Consider the following 23824-nt stretch of genomic DNA (forward strand, 5'->3'; position numbering starts at 1 on the left):
CTTTAGAAATAACATATTCAAACAAACAGACAGGGAAGGGGGAGCAACAGACATATCCATAATTTACCAATATGAGAGAGGGAGAAACAAATATATATGAAAATATATAAAAAAACTAATAAATACATAAAAAATATAATAATATAATAAATAATAATAAAATAACATTTACTTTCTGATAACATCTTCAAAGATTTCCTCACATCTCATAAATCTATATTTTAAAATAAATGACAGCAACACACTGTGAGAGGCATTCAAAGCCTTCACGCATAGACACATATTTGCATATCTGTCAGTTATGAAGATTTGAGAATACCAGGATGGCTGAAATATCTGACCAACTTTCTAAACTGGACCTCCAATATTCTCTGACCCCTTCACCCACAATTAATTAAAAAAAGGTCTTCATAAAGAAATGTATTCAGAGTATAAACTTACTTCTTACTAGCAAAGTTTAAAAGTAACTGTTGAGTGCTAGGCAGCATTTTTTTTTTTTTTTTTGGAGATAATGAAAAACCAAATGAAAAACTTACTTGAATATGTCAAAGTGAAAGCTAATATCTCTTTCCAATATATTTTTAACATACTTCTTAATGCCAAGCTCAAATCTGAAGTAAGATCTTGACTCATTTAGATCCACTTTAATATTCGAATGTGAGGTTCTGAGTATAATCTTTAAAAATGTTCACAAAACCTGTTCCTGTAGATCACTGTAAGTTTGAATCACTGCTTTCAAAAAGTTTCAGTGTTTTAGCTGTCAAGCTGGTTCATGGGGTCAAAGGGAAAGCCAGAGTCTTGTTTGCATTTAAACATTTACATAACTGTCTGTTTTTACTTAAGTTAATTTTTGACTATGCACACTTTTGTCTCTTGTAAAACTGCAATGCAGAGGCAGTTCCTAATTTGAACTCATCTTGAAATTGTCACATTATTACCAGTGGTAAAATATGAGGAACACAGCTCTCATTTTAATTATTGCTTTAATAGTTCCAGCTTTGCTTGCTGATAAAGGTAGGAAGATCAGACTTTATCTAATTTAAGGGTATTTTACATGCTGTATTTCCACAGTGGTAAAAGGTAAAATCATTATTGACTCATTGTCAATATATCTCAGTTTAAATGTTTAATATTTGGCACTTACATGGTGAATTTGTGTTAATAATGTTTGATTAAAGCTTAAAAGATTAAGTCAGCATATGCATTGAAATTATGTTATATCTGTTGTGTGAAGGTGGGGAGCTAGAGCCGATGAAAAAATGAGCCATATAGGGACAATACATAGTAAATTATAGCTAATGACAGCCATGTTGATTAGTGCATTTGTGCTTATTTTTTATGCATTTATTCTTCATTATATTTTTGTATCTCTACAGGCAAGAACTATACCAAAGAAAATGTTTGTCAAGAGCTCAAAGCCATTGGAATTGAAAAATTCAAAGAAATGCAAGTATACATTTATTTTAAGGTTTACACAATTCATCTCAACCACAGTTTATGGTTTATATGCTCAAAATATTTAGTATAAGGTTATTACAAATTAGTTTGAACAATTATTTAGGTGGGTTTATAGCTTAATTCCATTCACTTTTGTCCACAGAATTGACTATCCCTGCATTTATGTTCAAAGAATCTCCTTTTTTCTTTTTTATATATGCTTGCATAAGTTATGTTTCTCGTCTATCCTTCAGGTTCACTGTCCTCTACAGTCAAAAGTTCCCGAATGGCACATTCGAGGAGGTGAATTGTGTGGCAGATGAAATGACCAAGCTTGCAGAAAAATGCTGCAAAGATGATGCCAGTCCTGACTGCTATGATAAAGGGGTAAGTGGTTGTCCTCTACGATAAGTACATATTTTGTGGCTAAATGCAATTTAGTGACAAATCAAACTCCATTCAAATGAATTCCAGGTGTCAGGGAAAAGTTATGCAAATACAAATATATTAGCCATTAGATAAAACCCAAAAGAAGACTTTCACACTGTTCTCAACTTAACCGTGGGTTATCGTTTTTTTATTAACCCCCAGTTAAGATCACATCTAAATCAAACATTTCACACTTGCCATTTTGAAAGAGGGGTTACCACTGCTTTCAATGAAAAGCTGCTGGAGAGAGAAAGCAGTGCTAACCAGGTGTTGAGGAATTGGTTGATTAACATCACCCCCTTATGCTGGTAAATGCTCCCAGCAGGCACAGGTTGTAGACTCCAACGTCGGTCAGATGTTAGATTTTGATTGAAAATGAAAATCGGGTTGACGTATAAATCCAATGTTTGTTTGACGTCAAGCTACGTTGGGCAGACATCGCATTTTGGTTGGCGTAAACACCAAAAAATAAAAAAAAAACACCAATGCATATAACATTTTTAGATTTATTTTATATAAATAAAAAAGGTGAAATGCATGGCAAGCCACTTATTACTAACCAGATTGACCTTTTTTCTGTCAGACGTCTACAGAAGTTCTTGTTGAGATATAGGGCCCTATTTTAACGATCTAAGTGCATGGTCTCAAGGGCAAGTGCACTTAGGGCGTGTCCAAATCCACTTTGCTAGTTTAACGATGGGAAAAATGGTTGGCGCGCCCAGCGCATGGTCTAAAAGGATTGTCCCTATTCTCTTAATGAGTTATAGGTGTGTTTTGGGTGTAATGTGCAAAAAAATAATCAGAGTGTAATTTCCCATTCCCTTTAAAAGCCAGTTGTGTCTCCAGGGAGGAAACGGATCTGCTCATGTGCGAGGTTAAAGTGTGCAAGCAGACCATCTACGGGACAAGCCGGATTCCACCATATCTTTATGTACACAATATTAATCTTTTACATTGTACTCCTTTTATTTGTAATATTTGGCTAGTTTGTGTGCTGCTGCGCGTCCTTGTGTGTGTAATAAGCAGTGTATGCGCGTTGTGGACAAAAAATAACTTTAAATTTAAAAATTAAAAAAACTGCACCATTGACTTTAGACCAGGTTTTAGTTGGTCAATGGCACGGCTATTTCAGTTGCCTCAAAATAGCAACGCGCTAACAATGCGCCTGAAGTAAAAGGTACAAGAAGCTATACAATAATAGAAATAAAGCAAACAATTCAGTCAAATATACAAATTCAGCGCTCTAGTCTAACGTTACAACGGTAAAGTTAAATAGCCTCTAAAAAACGATTTATAGATTCACGAGACCAAAGATCGCCGTTAGGTCTACACAAGATTAATTTTATCTCATGTTTAACCACTACAGAGACGTCAGAGTCAGCGGCAAACGTCAGAACGACTAGCCGAGGAAAGGCTGTCCAGGCAGGGAACATGATTGCCTGGAATGGATCTCATAACCTAGATCAAATTTTCATAAATCTTTATAAATAAACCACAGATTTGAGCTTTAAACAACTACATTCTCACCTGAAAAACTCTTAAAAATACATTTCAGGACAAAATAACAGTAGTATTGTATTTAAACTGTATATAAAAAAGGCGCTTCTAATTTTGTCATTCCCCTTTTAGCACGCGCAAGTGACGATTCTGTCAACCAATTAACGTTATGCAGTGAGTCTAGCTCCACCCTTTAGTACCGGACCACTGTGCTAGGTACCCCAACAGAAGGGTACCCAAAAAGTGGTACGGTACGGTTCGGCATTTTGGTACCATTCACAACTTTTGACAGTGGAAACGCAAATAATTGCGTACCGTAACGCTCAGTGGAAATGAGCCATAAGTGATGATTTAGTGATGACACACTGAAGGAAAGATTATCTTGATTCTTGATATTTTTGTTAGTTTTCTCTGGCTGCTTCAAACAGGTGCCTGTTTCAAGCTCTGTTTGTCTTAAATATTTAATTGACCTCGTGAATATGCGAATAAGGATGTTACCTGACAGTGTGACATCTTGAATATCCAGGATTTACTGCTAACCCAGGTGTCAAATGAAACAAGATAAACCCATATTTAAAATGGCATACAAGAACTTTTATAAATCTACATGGACTGAGCTAATGATAACTGTAAGATACCAAAAGTTACCATAGCTAAATGTAGGATATGCTAATTGTACACTCTGTATCAATTATTTCCAGACTGTGCTTTCAAAGGCTTGACATCGAAGAAAAACTGGAGAAAGACAGAATCACATGCTAGATGTAGCACAACATATCTTAAGTCTATCTCAAATAGACTCATGACCACATTCTAATTACTGTGGAAGTTCTGGAGGTATTTAACTTAATTACATCTCTAACTAACACAGCCCATCTTGTGAGAAGTCTTTCACCCTTGATGGTCTTCACAGTGACAGGTTGTGTGTGTTTATGCCTGACTATATAAACCACATCTTGATAAATCTCTCTGGCTTGATCTTAATCAAACTCATACGTTTTCATGTGTTCCTGTCATCAAGCTTGTTTTAATTCTGTAAGTACATCAGTGGTTGTTTTGCAACCAAACCATTGCAGTGGCTGTCAACTCCAATAAGATAGATTTGACTAGCGATTGTAGAGAGGCGTTTTTTGTCATTATTTGGAGTTGGTGATTTAGAGCATTCTATTTTCATGATTTAGAGCAGTCGGTTTTCATTTTAAATAAAAGATCATAATAAAAAGTAATTCTAGCTGTTTGAATCTGAGCGGTGGCATGGCTGCTAGCACTTAATGTTCTGACATGGTTGTGGTACTTATGCAGATGACATGACTCATGAGTTTAAATCTGCCTCATAACATTTCCCAATCTAATTCCACCTGCTCGTCCCTATTGATTATTGCCCTTTATCTCCAACATCCAATAAAATAAGAAGTGGCAAAAGGCCACTTACTTGCACGCTTTGTTTACAAAATAGCATCTTACATTACACATGCAAATAAAACTGTCCTTTAATTTGTGCATGGAGATAATAACATGAATCCTGACTGGAGGCAACTCCTGTTCAACTCTAGAAACATTCCTGCAATCCAGTCAGTTATACAGGCCGTATCCTCTGCACACTTTAATGCGAATTAATTACAATGCATGTTAGTTGGTGTGGGTGCGCAGTTACTCGCTACTCCATTCAATGTATCCGTGTCTTTCCCTAGGGACAGCTTACATCCATGTCATTAAAAAAATAATTACTTGAACAAATGTCCTCATCTGAACTGGCTGATTGCTCACATTGCATTTGCAATTCTCAGAGGTGGAAAGTAACGGATTACATTTACTCGCGTTACTGTAATTGAGTAGTTTTTTTGTGTACTTCTACTTTTTTAAGTAGTTTTTAAAATCTGTAATTTTACTTTTACTTAAGTACGTTTTGTTTGAAGTATTGTAATTCGCTCCATTTTTAAATCATATCCGTTACTGAGTAAAAAATAAATAAAATAATAATTTACAAGGGAAAAAAAAAATCGCGCTCCGGAAACTACTACATTGATTGAAGGGCGGGAGAACCGTCTATGGCGAGAACAAACGCGCAAAAAAGGTGATGCAGACCCAGCTAAAAGTGAAACGCTGTCGAATTCTTATGAAGCGAACCATATGGGCAGTATGTGAATACTTTAGATGTAGGAAAAACGCGTGGTTGTCCTCGAGGATAGATATCCAATTTGCAAAAAATGTGGACGCAATGTGGCTGCAAAAGGAGGAAACATAGAACACCATCCATCTGTGCAGATAAAGGTATGTCCCGTTTGCAGAGTGAATCCCCGAATTCAAAATCCAAATGAAAATTCAATTTACATAACGCAGGTTCCACGTAAAACACGCAATGATGTAGGCTATATGAATAAATTGAAAGTAGAGCTGTGCAATAAATCGCGACATGGTCTCTGAATATTAAAGCGCAAAAAGACTGCTATGTAAATATGCTTGTTCTGCGTGCCTCTGTGTGAATGAGCTGCGTCGCGTCTGTAGCCTATACATACTCAAGATGCCTGATGCTCATTGTGTTTTCAGCGTCTCACAAACAATATGAGGACATGAAATAGGCTACATGAACATTTAGAGAGCTGCTCTGAGAGAACGCCTAATGAGCATTTTCATCATTTTATTTGAGAAAAACCATTGTCAAATACACTCTAAAACAGGTCTTCACTAACCCGTCAAAATAAAAGTTTAGTGTTACTAGGAGAAATTATGATAGAAATAGCCTGCCGGTTTATTACTATTGTATGCCTACAATAGAACATACTTCTCAAAATAATAACAACAATAATTTGAATTTAAAAAAATGTAACATTATTTAAGGAATATCTTTTTTTGGGTCCATGGTTTAATTTAATAAATCTGTTCGGCAGAACTTTCCCAAAAAATAAGAGGATAAAGTTTACATTTATTTGTATTAAATCATAAAAAGAAACATTCATTTTCTGAATAAAATACATTTCATAGGATTATTCTTAAACATTTTAATATATTATTAATGTTAAAAATAGTTAATCTAATGGTCATTGGTCAGTTATTGAATTTAGTTAATTAGACATGTTTTATTGAAATTTTAATAAACAAAACAAACAAATAATTTTAAGTTTGTTATAATAAAAGCATTTGTTAAACCAAAAAACTGTTTTCATTCATTTAACTGTCATTTTTTAACTGATGATAATAATAATAACAATAATTTAATGATACCGTTTATTTATTTATTAATTGATTAAAGGGATAGTTCACCCAAAAATTAAAATTAGCCCATGATTTATTCATCCTCAAGTCATCCTAGGTGTATGTGAAATTCTTCTTTCAAACAAATATCGGAGTTATATTAACAAATATCCTGCAGTGAATGGCCGTTTCTGTTTTGAAGTCCATAAAAGTGCATCTATCCATCATTAAAGTGCTCCTCACGGCTCCGGGGGGTTAATAAAGACCTTCTGAACCAGAGCGATGAATTTGTGTTAGAAAAATATCCATATTTAAAACTTTACAAAGTAAAATAACTAGGTTCCAGCCACACGAACATACAGATTCCACTTAAAGGGCACCTATTATGCAAAATTCACTTTTACATGATGTTTGAACATAAATGTGTGTTGGACTTAACTTACATCTTGTGAAAAGGGGCATAATAGGTGCCCTTTAAGTCTAAAGCGCAATTTATGCGAGGAATGCGACGTACTGCTGATATTTACGCTATGCCATGACGCACTACGCTACTTTGACGTCATAAATTGCGTAAGTTGTGCTATAGACGCAAGTAGACTGCGTTTGGCCGGAAGCTAGAATTTTACTTTGTAACGTTAAATATGGATTTTTTTTTCTTAAACTCATTGCTTTGCTTTAGAAGGCCTTTATTAACCCCGTATGGAGCACTTTTATGGTGAATAGAGGCACTTTAATGGACTTTTTAAATATAACTCTGAAAGAAGAATGTCATATACACCTAGGATGACTTGAGGGTCAATAAATCATGGGCTTATTTTCATTTTTGGGTGAACTATCCCTTTAACAGTAATATTTTCGGAGACATTGCCATACTGTGCAAATCTCATACCGTTACAACCCTACACGGGAGAGCCCCCCACCCAACCCCACCCCCGCTGTTAAAAAAGTAACTAAGTAACTTTTACTCTGAGTAAATTTTAAATGAGCTACTTTTTACTTTTACTTGAGTCGATTTTTAGACCGGTACTTTTACTTGTACTTAAGTAAAATTTCATTGAAGTAGTAGTACTTTTACTTGAGTACAATATTTTATTACTCTTTCCACCTCTGGCAATTCTAAATTCAAGGACTGTTTTAATGGGCTTCAAACTCTGCACATACGAAAACCATTTATGATGTATCCGGTTGCACATACGAAAACCATTTATGATGTATCCGATTGTCTCCATACCAAAGAAAATAATGGGCCTAGTCGTACGAAAGTACGACAGAAAACTGTGAGTGCGGCCGTTTCCATGCAAACCTTGGCATTTATCAGTATTTACGCGGGCGGTGGCTATGATCAAATCTCATGTCAGGTCTCAGCTCGTGTATGCAAGTTTTTGAGTTATTCTGAACTTGCGTGCAGCATAGTAAATCTGGTGGAGAATTGTAATGATAGCAATTTGTTTATTTCGGTTATTTTCCTGACTGAGTCCGAAGCTCATTAAAGGATAATTCCGGTATTTAACACCTTGAGTCTATATTGTAGTTTGTTTTGGATGAACAAGAGTGGTGGACAACATTTTTTTCACAATGGTTCCTCTCTCGAGTTTTTGACTATAAAAGAATTGGCCATGGACCCATTTAACATTGGAGACAATGGGCATGTCCGAAAATGTCATTAAAACAACCTTTAACATTAGTTTTCAAAACTGTGCAACTCACCGAGTGATTAGTGATGTTAGTTGATGTTCCAGAAACAAAAAGTGTTGCGACATACAGTTTCTGTCGTGTTTTATTCGTCATTTTGTAAAATCCCATTGAATTCTGTTGAAGGACTGAGTGCTCGTTAATATAAATGTGCTACCGGAAACGGAAAGGGGGCTGTTTACATTTGGTCGATGTAGTCTTTTTGCTCGCTTCCGTTTCTCATAAGGCTAGCGAGCAGAGCAACTGTGCTCCGGGAGAGTAAGCGAAATAAACAAACAAAACCTTGAAAATATAACATCGGTTATCGCCATCAAGTGGTTGGGAGTGTGCTAACGCTTCAGATTCAAATATTGAGCGGAAGTTACACGGTTGTGAAGTGTCTGAAAAAATAGTTCCACTATAGCAAAATAAACGGACTGGAATCATATATTGCGACGATATATTGTTTATAATCATCAACGAACACCACTAACCACTCGGTGAGTTTAACAGTTTTGTAAACGAACATTATTGGCTGTTTTAATGACATTTTCGGACATGCCCATTGACTCCAATGTTAAATGGGTCCATGGCCAATTCTATTATAGTCAAAAACTCGAGAGAGGAACCATTGTCAAAAAAATGTTGTCCACCACTCTTGTTCATCCAAAACAAACTACAATATAGACTCAAGGTGTTAAATACCGGAATTATCCTTTAATCGATCATTAACCGCTATACGACTACATTAGAATGTGAAATTAAAATTAAATTAGAGTACATGGGTGTCTGTGACCCATTACAAATACCACAAATGTAAAAAAGTTTCTCTCATGATTTTAGCTTTAGGCTACATGTCCAAATAGCAGCATAAACAACAGAATATGAGGATTCACGCATCGTCACATCGCTTGCAGCGCTTCTGTAAACCGAAATTAAGTATATAGCCTATAAAAGGAATAAAATAAATGACTACACAAAATATATTTAGCTAAATTAACAGTTAACAAAAACTGTTCCGGTATAAGTAGCTACGCTCGTTTTTTTTTGTGGCACTAATTTGTATTTGTTTTCTTTATTTTATTAAATCCAACTGACCGCACAGGTGCCACACGCACACACGTGTTGCTAACTTCACATATCAGCCATTCATCATCAAACTAAAATCCAGTCAAACAAAAAAATTACACTGCTCAATTTAAATGGTCATGAGATTACTTCCTCTTCTTGGCCAGGTTACTTTCTCTGTTTCGTAAACTCTATGGTCAAGGATTCTACACCGTGGATTTTAGGGGCGTGATATTTAAATGACGGTTGTTTTCAGCCACCACATTTATCAATGTCAGATCATTCGTACAATGGGATTGGCAGCATACGAATGTTTCATGAATCACACGTGAACCCTCTTGTAAGATGATTTCTGCGCTCGAAACTGCACTCGTTTCTACGATAAATTGATAAATAAGGCCCAATGTCTCCACCAGAGAAACAATGATCAGTGAACTTGTGTAATGAAACATCATTAAAGACATCATATTTTCTAGACAAATTCACTGAATTAATTTTGTCAGCACTTTACCACGGTATGTTTTGCGTGCCTTTTTTGTGTGTTGTGTTGCTTGCTTTTTATTCACATAGTAATCTCTATCTAAGGCTACAGAGATCTCTGAGAAGTCATGCGGAAAGGCCTCTCCATTCCCCAAACATCCAGGCATTGAGCAGTGCTGCACACTTCAGGGTCATGAGAGGAAACTTTGTCTGGCCTCACTACGGTACTCTGCAGATGAGCTGCCATCCCTAATTGAGCCCACAAATGAGGAGATCTGCACCGAGTACACTCAATACAAGAAGAACTATTCTGTCAGGTGAGATTTGTCCCACTGGAGTACTTATGAAGGCCACCGTGATTTGGGGTTCATCAGTGGAAATAAAAACAGAAGGGATCAATGCAACATTCTTGCTTAACCATTGGTCACTTTCATCTCTCATTCTCTTAATACACTACTACGCAAATCATTAAATCCTCAGAAATCCTTGAAAGGCATTGCCCAGATATAGACCTACTTGCAGCCCTTTGAACCTTAGTTTAAAAGTACTAATTATTCTCACTAACAAATCACAACTTAACACTTAACAGTAGCCTATGTCAGAATATATGCCCCAATTAAAAGTCACAATATCGAACCCATCTTCCGAATCTAGAGAATTAGAGAAATAAACTAATTTCCCTATCAGTCAGTCATGTCTCAACGTTACGCCAAAAGACAATTGTTGTGGGATCTCACTTGATGAGCAAGCACGGGTGATGTTGCGCCTTTTTAATGATGGCATTCCACCATCTTTAAAAAGGCATTTGCATTAAATTTCTGGATGCAATCGTTTCCTGGCCCTGTAAGATAGCCACGGTCACTGCCTCACGTGATTACGGGCCGTAACGTTGAACTTGACTGACTGATTGGAGACGGCTCGGTTACTGTACTGTAACCCTCGATCCCTGAAGGAGGGAAAAGAGACGTCATGTCCCGCATGCCACAGCCCTGTACAAACGCTTAATGGCCGGGAAATCGTCTCAGCTCCTCAGCACAAACCTGAATGAGTGAGTTTCCGGCAAGCTTATATAACCGTATGTCCATTAGCTTGTTTTGTTACCACCTGAGGGTGATTGGGCTCCCAAATGAGATCCCACTATGTCAGTCTTTCGACGTAACACCTCTGTTCCCTCCTTCATGGAACAAGGGTTCCAACAGTAACCAGGAGATTTCCATGTCAGTCTAATAAATTATGATAACATCTCTTTGTTTCGTGTGAAATACTGACACTAAAAAAAAGTCTCTGAAGAAAGGAAGGCACTTCACAAGAAGCCCAAGCTTTCTTATTATTTATCCACTGTGTTCCCTTCCTTAGTAGAACATTCTGAGAAAACCTATTTTTCCTTTTTTATCAAAGGAAATATCATATTATCAAATATCTATGTATACAAATTTTTTATTTATATAACCTAGTATCTGTAATTTCTGATCTGATATTCTCAATGTCTTTTATAGGTGTTTTGAATATTAAACCGTTACGAGGATCAATGGACTTACCTTAGATTAAGTTTTGCAGTGCATTGATGTTTTAATATACAATAGGATGTACATTTTTACATGTGAGGAATGGTTTTGAAATTGTCACGAATGGGAGTGAAAAGCATTCGGACAGAATATAAAGAAAATTTAGAATATTTGCTAACTGAGACCGGTAAATTTACACAATAAAGCTTCCATGTAGTGGTATGAATTATGACATCCAAATGTCCAGCAAGCATTCCTAATCCTGATGCCACAAGAGCAGTTCTTAAACCTTCTACTGGTGCTTTTATTTGCCGCATTTAGAGAATTAGAGCAGCCTTCTGTGGTCCGCAGTGACAGAGTTGGCATTTAAAGGATGCATGCACCCTTTGAATTGGGACGCAGCAAATATTACCTGATTTGTAGAACATACTTTGGAAAATCTTTTTTACTAAGGAAAGATAAATGGACTTCATAGACAGGTGGAGGTGATAATTGCTTGTTGGTCTGGTTTGCCTCAGGGGAGGCCTCTTGGTCAGAACTTCTATTTAAAGTCAATTATAGTAATAATAGAGAATTATTTTGACTTTAATGGCACTTAGAAAGCCTCAGTTCTGAAATAAATAAATAAACACAAAGTGTTGATTGCTTTTTTGGCAATTATAGTCTCCTCTGATTGTGGTTGCATTAATAGTGAGGGAAGATAAGTGCCTGCTGTTAACACATTAAAGCAGATTTTTATATAGCAAATAATTATATACATCAAAAGGTGCTTAAGTAAATCTGGCTTAAAACCTGATCTCGGTTTTTTTTTATGGCATAAAAATGCTAAATGGTGTGATACATCATGTCTTTTGTACCCACAGTCCCATTAATCAGACTCAAGTACCCCTTCATCGAAACAAGATTAATTAATTGCTTATTTTATCTTAACCTTTCACAACTATAATATTATATAACACAGCTATTATATTATTATTTCATCTAAATCACTTATACAACGTCATGTCTTTACATTTGTTTTGCTTACAAAAAAGACAGACCACATGACTGAAACCCTTTTAGTCCATACAATTGGCTTTATTTCTTATCTCTCTTCAACAAACATCTACATAATGAAGCTGAAATGGTGTAGTCACATGAATCATTCTGTTCTAAAATAATCCTTGGGAACATGGTGACAAAACATTTTCATAAAAAGATATTTTGGTGACAGCACACCCCCATCCATGAGTAAACATGAGGATTATGCTCTGCTTTGATCGGATTAAATCACAGAAACACTTTTAGTGGCTTTGATTTTTGATTAGAAGTTACTAATAGAGAGCAGAATATCCTGTCCTCTTTGACTCACGACTTGAAGGACTTTGATTTACCATATTGACGTCAAAGTCATTATTTTCTCTCCCTCAGGTATGTGTATGAGTTTGCCCGGAGGCACAGAAACATCCCAGCAGGCTTTGTTCTTAATGCTACTCAGCACCATGTGAGAATGGCAGAGAGATGTTGCCACCCTGCTGTCAAGATCTCTTGTTTTCTCGAAGAGGTAGTGTGAACCACACATTTCTGATTACATTCATTGGAAACCTTTGGGTGGCATAACCCCTCTGAGAGGTGTCATGTTGGGTGAATGTATCTAATGCTGATTATGGCCTACAGCAAATCAGTTATAGTTTATCATCTTGTCATTTGCACGCACACGCACAGTGCGACTCTGCATATCATCTAACGATAATAGTTGTTATTCAGCTTCGACATCTTGTAGGACTATATTATTATTAGACGTCACGACTAAAGTAACTGACACTGAAATGACAGGAAACAGTGGTCAAAGGGTTACGAAAAAAAGCTAATTATAGATAGTTGGTTGAGTTGTCCAGAAATGGCTCAGACATGAAAAATGCAATGTCTGGTTCTGTTTGGTTTGTGATTAAGTGTCACTGTTACTAAAAAATATATAAATATGTAAAGTTTTATTTATTTAATAATATTGTCCATTGCCAGATTTAAACTTGTGACCTCTTTTAAAATGTAAACTTACTTACTTAAACTTGTGTACCTCTCAAGAAATACACCTCTAAATAAATAAATGAGCTCATGCTCAGATCGGGAGCCTTAGTCAGAACCAGCCCGTTTTTATAACATTGTAAATGGATCTGTCATGATAAGCCTGAAAAAACTTATTGGAGTTTCCAAAGACAAGCTTAGAGAGATCAAATACATTTAATATGATGTCGGAGAGCTTTAACAATAAAAGTAATTGGTTCAGACAAGTTAATACTGGATCTAACAGCTCAACATAGACTTAATTGTTTCTCTTCTATTACTTGCATGAAATGAATGATGTATATATTAATAATATAATTAATATCAGTAATTTATTGAGTGCTAGCACTAAGTAAAAGCAGTATTATAAAATTACCTGACAGAAATAATACGTTTACTGTCTGATCAAGAACATTATTCTGCTACTTTTTTACTCTGGAACTTCGGACTGCAGCATATTATAACTAAACAAACCTCTTTCTGCTTAAAATATTAGGCTATTTCGACTCTTGTCAACCTGTGAGTTGTTTATCAGAAAACTTTAGGCTATCTCTTTTGAATCAACCTGCATACATTGTGTTTTGGATGCTGGTCTTCAGCATAAAGTTTGCTGTATATGTGATTTCATTAGTAATGGTAAGTTTTTGCATGTGAAGTAACATGCTGTCAGTAGTAATACTTTTTTAGTGTACTTGACAGCAATTAATAGTAAGCATTTTGCGTATGAAAAATTCAGGCACATACAAATGTTTGCGAATTCTTTTCGGTTCATATGTCCAAAATATCTGGACAGTAATAATAGCGGTAAAATAACTGTACAAATAATATATTTACGTTTCTAAAGCTGTGCATGCAAAATACATACTGTCAAGACATACGTTTTGTATGTTTCAACATATACATAAACAGAATGATTTTGCTGGTTCTCAAGTTGGACCTGCACCAGCATGCAGATTATTTTTTATTATTATTGTTCTCTGCAGGGATGCATTCATTAACTCACAGTGCATTCATTTTACATAATAAGCTGTCTAATTAGAAGCTGATGAAAATTTTTGAAATAATGTACTTCCGACAATAGAGACAACAATGGGCTCTTAATTTTCTGCATAGTTGGAAATTTCATTTATGATAATTCTTTTTTTTTATATATATATAATGTCCAGTTCCAAGTCAAAATGGGCCAAGTCATTACTAGGAAAAGATAGATACCACACTTACTGTACTTCCCGCAGAAGCATAATTGCTCCCTCTTTGTTGCTATTGTTATATGCATTGTCTGAAGACAATCAAACATAAGTACCATATGCCACCGTATAGAAGCTAAAGAGTGCTATGCCAGACTATAATGAGACTAATAATCATCAGTGTGCCTTGTGTGTCTACTTTTGGTGTCAAATGGCCTGAAGGCTCTTGCACGGTCTGTTGTGAGTAACAAATAGGATTCCAAGATATTACTGTAAAAAAAACCTGCGCCAGCAGCCTCGCATCTGCTGTTCATTGAGCTAAAATCTGCTTCGGCGGCCCACACTGCTTTAAACAGCTACTAATTAAATGTCTATTTTACTTGCTGTGTGGGAGGGAACCGTGCTATTTGTCTAGTTTTGTCTAGCAATTTGTCTAGGGGAAGCAGAAATATGAAATGGAATAAAATGAATAAGAGGATAAGGGTGATTAATATGATGATATCATTCAGTTCAAATCAGTTTAATTTATATAGGTTGAAATCCCAATAATGATAAAAATTATGATGATGATAATCATTATGATAAATGGTGGTGGTTGATGTGGAATTAGTAAAATACCTCATATAAATCATGTCTGTTTACAGAAACTCCAAATGGGAAGCTCCAACATTTTTCTGAGGTTTCTATCCAATGTTTGCAACAACCAAGTGAATTTGAAATCCTACAAATTTGGGTAAAAAAAAACATGGCTTGCACCACATCATCACACCATTAGAGCAACAGTTCGCCAAAAAAGACAATTATGTTATTTACGCATCCTCTTGTTGTTTCAGACTAGGTTTAACTCTTGCCAGCTCACAGGTTGCTTTTTTTTCCCCTGGGCTAAAGTTTTGACATAATGCATAATAAATCATATTTGATTGAAATGCTGGTATTGAAATATTTTAGTCATTAACATTAACTGTCACTGAATGGAAAATAGTTTTTATAATTATTTTTTACCTTTACTTTTTTTTTTAAAGCTGCTGTCCCTAGCTTATCCTCTTTGTCGCCATCTCTGTTTGAAATCTGCAACTGCAGTTATTTGCGGAATTATCGACTTTACGTGGGTTGTGCCTCGGCATGGCACAGCGCGGATGAATCTGTTTTGAAGAGAATGCGCGATGTGGATACTGTCATTCAGAATCACAGATTCTACTTTTTAGAAGTATGACCAACATAATAATTTTCACCGGAAAATGTCATCTGATCAAGTAAGTTAAGTAACATCCACTTTTGTTCTGACCAACGAAGGGGAAAAAAAGCATTGCAGTAACTTAAATCGTGCTGATTAAATCTAACAATCGCTTATCACGTCAAACCGTGCAAATTATACTTTGTTGTCAAATTGTTAATGTTAACAACATCAGCATTGCGTGACTACATGTATTTCAATTCAGTGGCCTAAATTACTCCGTAACTGAATGGATTAAGCGAACAAGAGCGCTACTGTTACATAATTGAACCGTTGAAATGTCTTAACTTACCTGTCCAGCAGAAAAAAAGCCGTCTCTGCGTCCGTTTTGAACCCCTTCAAACACGGAGTTCACACCACCTTTCAAAAGCCCTTCCGATATTTATTATCCTTGTTTCGCATGGGCCGTTTGCAGTCTCTTTTTTGTAGCCACTGTGAAGTATTTTGCATTTTACAACGGGTGAATCGGTGATTGTCGTTTGAACCTTTCTGGATCCGCCACCATCAATTTGAAAAGTTTAATTATATCAAGTGCTGTGAGAAAAGGCTACACATCTCCACCTCCAACATCCTCATATGAGACACCTACAGTGTACAGATGTGACGTAATGACGCAAAGACATGCTCGAATTTCCCGCGGAAATCCACCAGTAGGCTACCACTGGAATTACAAGCTTACCGTTTTGAATCGAGCTAAGGCAAGCAGATAGTTTTTAACACTGGCTGGTTATGTACTTGCTCAAAAAAATATTTTGGATCATTTTTAACCCAAAAAGGCTACGGACTGCAGCTTTAAAGTCCTATTGTTATGGAAGAAACAATAGAATATTGGTTTGGAATGACATGAGGATGAGGAAACTAAACTTCCTAAACTAAAGTTTTTTTCTCCTCTCTACTTTTTTTGTGGGTTAGTTAGCTGTTCAATTGCCTGCCCTACACCGTCTAACGTGTAGCCTAAATGAAGTGTGTTTTGCTTTTTACATACCATGGGCTTACATTGCTTTACATATTTATAGGTTGTCTGCATATTATGGAAATCTCCTAGGACTGCCCTTTGAAGATGCATCAGCCATATCCAGTCGTTTCCAGTCTGGGCTTGAAAAATGTTGTTTACAGCCCCAACCTGAATGTATAATTGAAGAAGTGAGTAGAACGGTCAGGCCGCTCCGATTCCACTCGATGTTGTGTTCAACAAACCACAATGAGGAGCACAAAAGTTCAAATCTCTCTTGGGACAATTATTTTGACCAGATTTCCTTCCGGCAGTGCATTTTCCTCTTCCGCTTCATAAGACATTTGATGATATGACAAATAAGAATATTTTTTGGAGTAACTGATGAAAAACATGCCAACTACTGGAAGACACAATACTCACAGCTTCCTAATTGATAGGGATTTTCTGAATCTGAGTTTATTTTAATGACCATACTTGGTGGTTATTATACAAATTTCTTGGAGTCCCTTGAGTGAAAGCAATTGAAAAAACAGCCTTTCTCTCTGTACTTCGCAACAATACCTGCTGTCGCATAATGTTGTTTATCAAATCTACTGCCCTTCTTCTATTCAATTTTATCATTATCATTATGTGTCATCTCATTTTAGACTAAATAATACATGTGTGCAGCAGTTCAAATCAAAATACCAGGGCAGGGAAATTATCAGAAGAGATTATACTTTCCATTCAAGAGAAAGTGTACATGGAACAGATATAGAGACATTTGACAGAACCCTCTGATATCATTTATTTTGTCATGAAATGCAGCAGGAGAGCCTGATTTATTGTATTTTTTTTTCCCTTCATAATAGTTAACAAGCTTTCAGAAAGTTCTCTGCAGTGAATCCAAACTTAATGCCATGTCTGAGGATTTCCAGAAGTGCTGCAGGAAATCTGCCCTGGATACACTTCCTTGCGTGGATGACTTGGGAAGACAACCCCATCAGCATCCACATGTAGCCGATCCTGTTTCATCCCAGCTCTGCGAGGAAGTTCAACCACATGGGATTGACAGGTGCTTATTTAATATTCATAAAATATTCGATGGTAGGGAAACCATGCGTATCTTAAAGGGAAAGGTCATCCGGAAAATATATTTCTGATGTTAGCCAGCTTATTTCATTATGATGTGCCAAAGTCTGTAGCTATTTTGTTGAAGGAAAAATGACATTACTCACTACACTGTTTTGATCATGGTTTGAGCCAAAATATGATGTAAATGCTAATGCAATATTGAGTGATATAATGGTGCTTTCACCATGACCCACACTCAGATTTAATACAGGTTCTCTGGGAAAAGTCACCAGGTCCCCTTTTCCAAAACACAATAGAGTGCGTTCCTCTTGATTTTGATCTTTAGCTAGACTATTAAAGGGCAAAAGTGCAACTAGTCATGAATTATTCATAATGTGACTCTGAATATGATCATATGATCAAAACAACTCTCTTCAGACTTTAGCTTAAAGTCCCCATGAAATCAAAATGGACAATTCTTTTCTTTTTATGGAATATTTCAATAATTCATTTAAAATGATTCATCTCATTATTTTTTAATTCATGTCGTCGTATTATCCAGCCATATCCCCTCCAGCAAACCACAGCCATCCAACAATCCAATCAATTCTTTCTTCCCAATATTCTTTCTTCCAGAAGCCATTTTACTTGGATATATGTCACAATAGGGGGAAAGGGACTATCCCAACTTCCATTTCATCATGAAGCTCAGAATGCCTCTTGTGATCAATTTTCCAGAGATCAATCCAACGATCTATTTGGGCTGCAAGAACCATCTGAAATTCAGTCCTAACTGTGCATGAAAAGGTTTCCTTCTCGTCTAAAATTAAGTTATCCCGTTATCAGAAGGAAGGTAACAGATTTTGTACCTGGAGAATTCTGGCCACAGCTGGACGTAAAATATTTCCTTCGAACATGAACAAGAACATTATAGATTATTGGAGTTGAGGTGATGGAGTCATATTCTTCTGAAAACTGATGGGATCAGATTAAGTACATAATGCAGAACAGACCCTATGTAACATTCCAGACAATTTTTTCCTTTGCAGACTAACAGCCATTGTCATGCAAATGAGGCTTGCCTGGAGCACCAAAAATTAGAACAGGATGCTCTCAAACAAAGATTTTGACCTTTTTTCTCTCGCATCATGGTCCGCTTCATTTGTTGGAGTATGTTATTGCTGTTCTCTGATCAGCACCTTATGCCTTTCTCATTTAGTGAAAATGTAGCCGGTATGCACTGCATGCTGTGATGAATGAAGCTTGTGAAGTCACTTGTGTGCCTGGGTGGACAAGAAAGAATGAACTCTTGCTGAGGGGCAGACAGCCGTGCACAGAAGCCTATGTTTAATTTATCTTGGACTGTAATTAGATGAGCCACTCACCGTTGGTTCTGAATGTGTGCTAGCAAGTTCTACTGAGTTTACCTCGCGGCCTGGTGTCATTAAAGGCGACATTTTCAGAGTGCTTCTGGGGGCTAATACTAGGTCATTTGTTGTGGCTTCTGAGTCTATGCAAGTGAAATTAATGTGAGATTAGGTGTTCTGACAGAAATTAGAGAGATATGTAAGTTTTCATTAATATTTATTTAAAACTAATAATAATTAAAAGCATAATAATAGCATCTCCTTCTCCAGTCATACACTGTCCAACTGTACCCCCTAGTGGTGTTCTTCATTTTTGTATGACCAGAAAAATCAGCCTTGAAATGTATACATTATTTTGAGCTGCACAATGTGTGAAATGGACTAAAAATGGACCAAAATTCAGTTTGTATAAAGCACAAAAACACAAACTGTGTTGTAAACCTTTCATTACCCCTATTCCCAACCACCAGAGTATAATTTAAATTTTTGGGTGAACTTATCCTTTAATAGAATCAAATGTCTAAAGTAGACTATCGAAATAAAGTTTACCATTATTTCATACTTGTTAAGCTTCTATAATAATTCAAATCCACAATAGAACACCGAATGACTTCATCTTAATCTGCTAACACCACACGGATACCAGCACCTGTCTAAGCCGCGTTTATCTAAAGGGGGTGGCCTCGCGTCATCTATCGCAACTCCATAACACTTGCTCAACTGGACTTCCACACTACTTTGACTTTCGAATATATGGTTTTGAAAATTTCCTCTAACAGTCCCCTAACAATCATCTTGATTTATAGACCACCCAAACAGCAAAACGATTTTTTTTTTCTGAACTAAGTGAACTACTAACGTTAGCCTGTGATTCATCATCCAAGGTCATCTTGCTTGGTGACTTTAACATTCATGGTGATACTCCCTGTTCTAATAGGACTCAATTAATGACTGTTCTGGACTGCTTTAAACTTTATCAGAATGTTAACTTCCCAACTCATACTCGGGGCCACACACTTGACTTAGTTTGTACATCTGGCTTGAATGACATCTCCATTAATGGTCTGGTTACTCCTATCTCTGATCACAAGCTTATTACCCTTGATTTTACATTAATTTGTTTAACTAAATGTACTGACAATATTAACATCTCTTATCGTAAGATTAATGTTATTAATGCTAGTATGTTTGCTGCATCTATTGCTTCTTCTGACATTTCTGATGTTTTTGATTTCACCTGTCCATCCAAAATATTTATTTGTACCATTCTGCCATTTCTGACGTTTTAGATGAGCATGCTCCAATTAGGACTAGGTCTGTCTGTCCCACTCTTCGTCGTGGTTTAATGCTGAGCTACGTGCTATGAAAGCAAGAGGCAGACAGCTGGGACGTCTCTTTCGGAAAACCAATCTAACTGTACACTTTCAACCATTTTCAGACCATATTAAGCTCTACAAAACTGCCTTAAATAGCCTACAGCTCACTCTTCCTATATCGCTAAAACCATCAATAACGCAAACAACAGGCCTAAAACACTATTTAGCATTGTAAATAAGCTTGTTCAGGCACCCGTGCACAATGCCTGTCTACAAGAATCTGAGGATTGTGCTGTTCTTTTCTGCAACATTTTCAGGGAAAGCTGGATGCTTTACGTCTGACTTTTAGTGATGAACCGACCACTTCTTGTTATCAAGCTCAGATACAAACACTTAATAGTCCTGTTCCCTATGTACATACGTATTAGTAATTACTATAAGTATGTACATAGGGAACATACATTAGTAAATAATTATAGTAATTACTATAATTAACCCTAAACCTAACTTTAACCCATATATAGTAGTCAACATTTGAAGTGGATCAAAAAAGTTCATCAAAGTTGTCCTAAGACAAGAACAGGTATTGTTCAAAATTCATGTATAACTTAGATGAAAGGTTTTGATCCACTTCAAATGTCGACTACTGTAGTTACCTTACATTAACCAGTACTTTAGGTGGGTACACTGTAAGTACACTACATGTAAGTGCATGTACTCTAAAATGAAGTGCAACCAGAAATGCCCCTTATAAATACCCATTTAAACTGTATGATAAATAGTATGAAATTAAGACAGCATGTTGTCTGCAAATGACTTGTTAATGGACAATTTGTGTAATGCTTTTTCCAATAAATATGGTTCCAGGGCTATTTTTCAGTGACTTTTGAAAGCCCTAAAATTAGTTTTATATGTGTGTGTGTCCATGGAAAACACTCTTATAGACCCCAGTTTCTTTGAAAAACCCCATTGTGTGACAACAGAAACCTATGGTGAAAAGATCAGAGCCTCCTATGGAGAGCATTTTCAAAACACATTGAGGTCTTGCAGCCTCCTGCTGGTTGGCCAACGATTTGTGCTCCTGTTCTGCCCTCAGAACATACATTTATATTAGTGGCCACTGAAAAATAGAAATGTCATGTTGTATGCAACATCAGGGGAAGAATGCTTCCTAAAGTCAGTGTATGAATGAGATCATAATAAAAAAAAGCATGTATGTGTGCATGTTTCCAGATACTTGTTCCTGATTGGAGTAAAACATTCCTCCATTTCTCTGCCTGTGCTGACAACCGTCCTCGATCGAATCAAGCACACGGTAACAGCCTGCTGCTCATCTGCTGACGTCACAGCGTGTTTAACAGAGAAGGTGAGACGATGTTCATATATTCTTCCTAAAACTGACATGATTTACCAGTCTCTGGTTCACGACAGTTTTGTATCATTGTTTTATGCTTTGTGCTTAGCAGCAGGTTTTTATTTCCTTTTTTTGGATTACACAACCAAGCCTTTCTTCAGACTTCAAGATATCTGTATGCTTATATGACTGTAAAATTGCTAAAACCCCCAGGTAGATGGCTATTGTGAGAGGATTCGATCTTTTTTGAAGCATGTCTAGATGATTTTCCAGCACAATGCCACTCTCTGACTTGACAATGAGCGACTTAATTTTGCTTTGAAGTCTCATCTCGGTTTTGAGATTGGAGCTCTCATCAGGGCTGAGATGTTATGTTGATGGATTCCATGGTTCTCTTGAAAGTGAACTCGCATGAAAAATTGTGTTGAGGCAGCAGGTGCCATTTCATAAGGATGCTCAAGTAATATAACCTTGAAGAAATCCTATTATAATGCTATAATTTGAGTTTCCATGAGCACTTATTTTCATGCTTAACAATGGTGTCAAAAACCCAAATGTAACCTGATCAAAAGTGTATCAATGTTTGGTTAATTTAGCCTTTCAGTTTTCTCTTGCAGTTCCTCCAATGATCTGCTCGCTCGCTGCTTTTCCACCGTAAAGAGCGAAGTGCGAAGAGTTGCTGGTGTGAACATTTAATTGAAGGGTTTAAACTGCATCTGTAACCAGGGAATGAACACACATCATTAACATGCACAAATTAAGTTCACTCGCCAACTGAGAGAGGCTTGCTAGATTTCAATTAATTTCGAGTGACAGGGTGCTTTTTGTACTCGCTGGGTGCTATCCAAGCCCGCACTGTCAAACAACGACACGTCTCATCTTCTCTCCCGCTGCTCGACTTTGAACATTGACAAGGAAAAAAAACATATCCATTTTTTATTTTAAGGGTTGTATTACTGGCCAAATGGTTCTTTCATTTTTTTTTTTCTTCTCTTTCTCTCTCTCAACTTTTATGGAACAGGACAGTAAATTGAAAAAGACTACAGCACTTCTGTCCAAGTTGGATGACACTTGCTCGCAGTACTTCAAACAGTAAGTTATAGTCAGACTAGAAAAGAACATCATCAGTTGATGTTATTTAACAACAGAGGATTTGAAAGGAAGGCGCTGGTTGCACATGAGTATAATGCTTTATTTCCTGCAGGATACAGAGTGAGAGAGGTCAGACACAGCCACAAGCATGGGTTCACTTGACCACATCCTGCTGTTCCAAGCGTTCCCCGGCACAACTGTGTCAAAAGCTGGTGAGAGCACAGACTAATCACTGTCCTTTGAACAGTTTCGACCATTTTTGCAGTTTAAAAAAAGTTTTTGTTGTTTATTTATATAGTTAATAAAGGAATAGTTACCCTCAAGTTGTTTCAAACCTGAATGAATTTCTTTCTGAACACAAAAGAAGACCTTTTGAATAATGTCGGTAACCAAACAGTTGATGTACCCCATTTAACTCCATTGTATTTTTCCCTTACTATGGAAGTCAATGGGGTACATCACCTACATTCCTTCCCCCGCCCCCCATTTTTTGCATAAACCAAATTAAACTGTTCAATTTATGCTTAAAACAAGATAAATCCCCCAGTGGGAAAGTAAAAGGAAGTAGCCAGGACAAGCAGATCAGATCAGGATTCAGGGTGTCTGTATAATTTAATACAGTTATTAAACTAAGGTTTGATTAAAGCTCTTATTTTCTTTTTCAGACAGAGGATGTTATGAATTATGACGACGACACTGGCGTTTAAAGACTCTCTCTTCAAAGATTCTTTTGAGCGCCAGCAATTATATTGGATGAAGAGATCTTCTAAATTCCCTCTCCAATAGGAAATGTCATGTCTCTCGTCATCTCAGATGTTTTATTCTTTAAATAAACTTTCCACTTGCTTCAAAGTGTGTTTGTTTGTTGTCTCCTGTTCCGTTTGCTCTTTTAGCCCATGAGGCTCGTGGCATTTGCAGTGTAAATGTATTAGGCTTCTGTATGA

General features: G+C 36.6%; 1 protein-coding gene across 1 annotated transcript; it reads left to right on the plus strand.

Annotated features, from left to right (window-relative positions):
* Positions 1-870: 870 nt before the first annotated feature.
* gc (GC vitamin D binding protein) lies at positions 871-23726 on the plus strand. Its single transcript, XM_079608802.1, has 12 exons — positions 871-1014; positions 1377-1446; positions 1692-1824; positions 9880-10091; positions 12690-12822; positions 15154-15242; positions 16760-16886; positions 17550-17752; positions 21668-21800; positions 22810-22880; positions 22993-23092; positions 23546-23726. Exons 1-12 carry the CDS (start codon positions 951-953, stop codon positions 23585-23587), a joined length of 1377 nt encoding a protein of 458 aa, XP_079464928.1. The 5' UTR covers positions 871-950; the 3' UTR covers positions 23588-23726.
* Positions 23727-23824: the final 98 nt, after the last annotated feature.

Source organism: Phoxinus phoxinus (assembly GCF_949152265.1).
Source record: "Phoxinus phoxinus genome assembly, chromosome: 3".
NCBI classification, from domain to species: domain Eukaryota; kingdom Metazoa; phylum Chordata; class Actinopteri; order Cypriniformes; family Leuciscidae; genus Phoxinus; species Phoxinus phoxinus.

Bases quoted from the DNA above. Each gene is read 5' to 3' on its own strand.
- gc (XM_079608802.1), top strand. From the start codon at position 951: ATGAGGAACACAGCTCTCATTTTAATTATTGCTTTAATAGTTCCAGCT. The intron at 12,823-15,153 runs GTAGTGTGAACC...GTCTGTTTACAG, and splicing joins TCTCTTGTTTTCTCGAAGAG to AAACTCCAAATGGGAAGCTC. The intron at 22,881-22,992 runs GTAAGTTATAGT...TATTTCCTGCAG, and splicing joins TGCTCGCAGTACTTCAAACA to GATACAGAGTGAGAGAGGTC.